The sequence below is a fragment of the Colobus angolensis genome, unplaced genomic scaffold (assembly GCF_000951035.1).
Source record: "Colobus angolensis palliatus isolate OR3802 unplaced genomic scaffold, Cang.pa_1.0 Scaffold102, whole genome shotgun sequence".
NCBI classification, from domain to species: domain Eukaryota; kingdom Metazoa; phylum Chordata; class Mammalia; order Primates; family Cercopithecidae; genus Colobus; species Colobus angolensis.
In genome coordinates, this window is record NW_012111142.1 from 4,004,996 (window position 1) to 4,007,498 (window position 2,503).

Here is a 2,503-nt window from a genome sequence, read left to right on the forward strand (position 1 = left end):
GGCCTCCCAAAGTGCTGGGATTACAGGCTTGAGCCACCACGCCTGGCGGATATATTTTTGAATAAGGATGTAAAACTAGTAAAACATGCTGAGAAACTTCCTCACATACTAGAAAGCAAATTCAAATTTGTCACTTAACTAACAGCCTGAGAGATATAAAAGACTTTAATCTCTGATGCAATTCAAAATTCAAAATGCCATAAAAGACGACCAGTTATTATACATAGCTCTCAAGATGTATTAATAGAAGTCATTATTATCAAAACTGAAGAAGTCATCTAATACTTCATCCTTCTATTCATATCACCACATGATATTTTCAAGAAACACACTGATCTCCCTCCAATAGGTCTTCTAGTTTTCTGAAAAAGTGTGAGCAAGAACAGTATTCTTAATCTATGTCAAGCCCAATTCCTGAAGTCTATCTGGACCAATAGGCTTCCTCTCTCAATCTTCTTTGAGCTAGCTATAAGTATTTCATCTTTCCCTATAAGGCTTTTAAAGCCAACAGTCATGAAATGTGCTTAGATAGATTTGAAGGACAAGGACTCAAATCATACCACGCAGCATTTGTTTCTATGTTAAGCAATGTGTATGTATACATGTGTATAGACATTAAGATAAGTATATATATAAATTGAACTAATTTCTACTAAATGGGGGAAAGATAATTTATAATTGATAAAAGGTAACTATTATATTCTTAAATATGTAAAATACCTCAATTTTAGTTGTACTCATAATTATTAATAGGAAAACTACTTTCACAAAAAGATAAAAAGAGCTGGTTAATGGCCTATTAATTATAGATAAAATGGGTGAGTTTAAAGAACACAGTGTGGTACTCGCAGGGTTTTCTAGAAGAATGCTAGAACATCTTTCAAACATACATGTATAGAAAAAATATATTTTTTTACCAATATGTTTAGTGAATCCTTTATGTACTGACAGTGAAAAAAAAGTTAATGTAGGAAGAAGAGTCCAAAATAATGAGATTTTACTGTACAACAAACTTAATTTTTTAAAAAACCTTATAAAACTATATTAAGCTATTCCCCCCCACATGTATTATAATAATGATCAACCTTTTTTTCAACTAGAATCAAACCTAAAACAGAGGCTAATTACTTACAGCAACTATTTTGTCATTCACTTGAATGTGGCCATTGTGGTACGCAGCACTGCCAGGTATTATACTTTTCACATAAATCCCCGAAGCTTCCCCTTAAGGTGCACAGACATACAGAAAAAGGAAGAAAATTCTAATTAGGCCTTGATTGCAAAATTTGTATCAAGAGGTTAATTAGCTAACGGGGTTGACTGGAGGTTTGATAAATACTATTTTGAATACAAGCAGAGAAACTGATGGATTATTTCAAACTGTCACCATCTCAAGTGACCCGAATTTGAAATGATTTGACTGATGACTACTCTTCTGGAAAAATAATCAGTAATGGAACCCTGATGAAATGTACTCTAATTTAAGCTGGAATTCAGGAGAGCCCAGAGTAAGTCTGACTCTCTCTTAGTCTGTCTCTACTCTTATTACTGATGTGGCAAAACACTTCATCATTTTTTTTTTTTTACCATCACTATGACAAGAGTCTCCTAGGTCTTCCTGCCTATATTTAGATCACTGCTCATGTTAGCTTAACAGACACAGAAATAAGAAAACTACATATTATCTTTTTGTTTGTTTCCTTTTTGAGACGGAGTTTTGCTCTTGTCGCTCAGGCTGGAGTACAATGGCACGATCACAGCTCACTGCAACCTCCACCTCCAGAGTTCAAGCGATTCTCCTGCCTCCTAAGTAGCTGGAATTACAGGCGCCCACTACCACACCCAGATAATTTTCATATTTTTAGTAGAGATGGGGTTTCACCATGTTGGTCAGGCTGGTCTCGAATTCCTGACCTCAAGTGATCCATCCACCTAGGCCTCCCAAAGTGCTGGGATTACAGGTATGAGCTACCACGCCTGGCCCAGAAAAGCACATATGGTCTTAACAACTACAAAAAAAAAAAAAAAAAAAATTAGTATGAGCTCAGCAACATGAAATAATCTTTATATATTATAAAATAAAACACTGAAACAGACAAATGGCTATAAAAATTTTTTTAATTTAAAATTTAAAACTTTAATTGTAAAGCATGCCTTCCATGGGCAGGGACAGGAAGGGAAACTAGAAAATAAAACACAATAGATCTGCATGATTTTACATTTTTACTTCCAAATAAACTCAAAACATTATTTGTAGGCCAGGTGTAGCTGTTCAGTTGTAATCCCAGCACTTTGGGAGGCTGAGGCGGGAGGATCACCTGAGCCCTGGACTTTGAGGCAAGCCTGGGTGACATAGTGGGATGTCATCTCTACAAAAAATTTCAAAATTAGCTAGGAGTGATGGTGTATGCCTGTGATTCCAGCTACTCTGGAGGCTGAGGCATGAGAGTCACCTGATCCCAGGAGCTTAAGGCTTGTCTCTTAAAAAAAAAAAAAAAAAAAA

General features: G+C 35.6%; 1 protein-coding gene across 1 annotated transcript in view; it reads right to left on the bottom strand.

The window, feature by feature from the left end:
* The window catches only part of INADL (InaD-like (Drosophila)), a 472,039-nt gene that overhangs the window by 420,840 nt on the left and 48,696 nt on the right, over positions 1–2,503 (bottom strand). Inside the window, exon 10 of the mRNA XM_011941560.1 lies at positions 1,133–1,224. Within this exon, the coding sequence (XP_011796950.1) occupies positions 1,133–1,224 (92 nt within the window). The remainder of the gene's footprint in view (positions 1–1,132; positions 1,225–2,503) is intronic.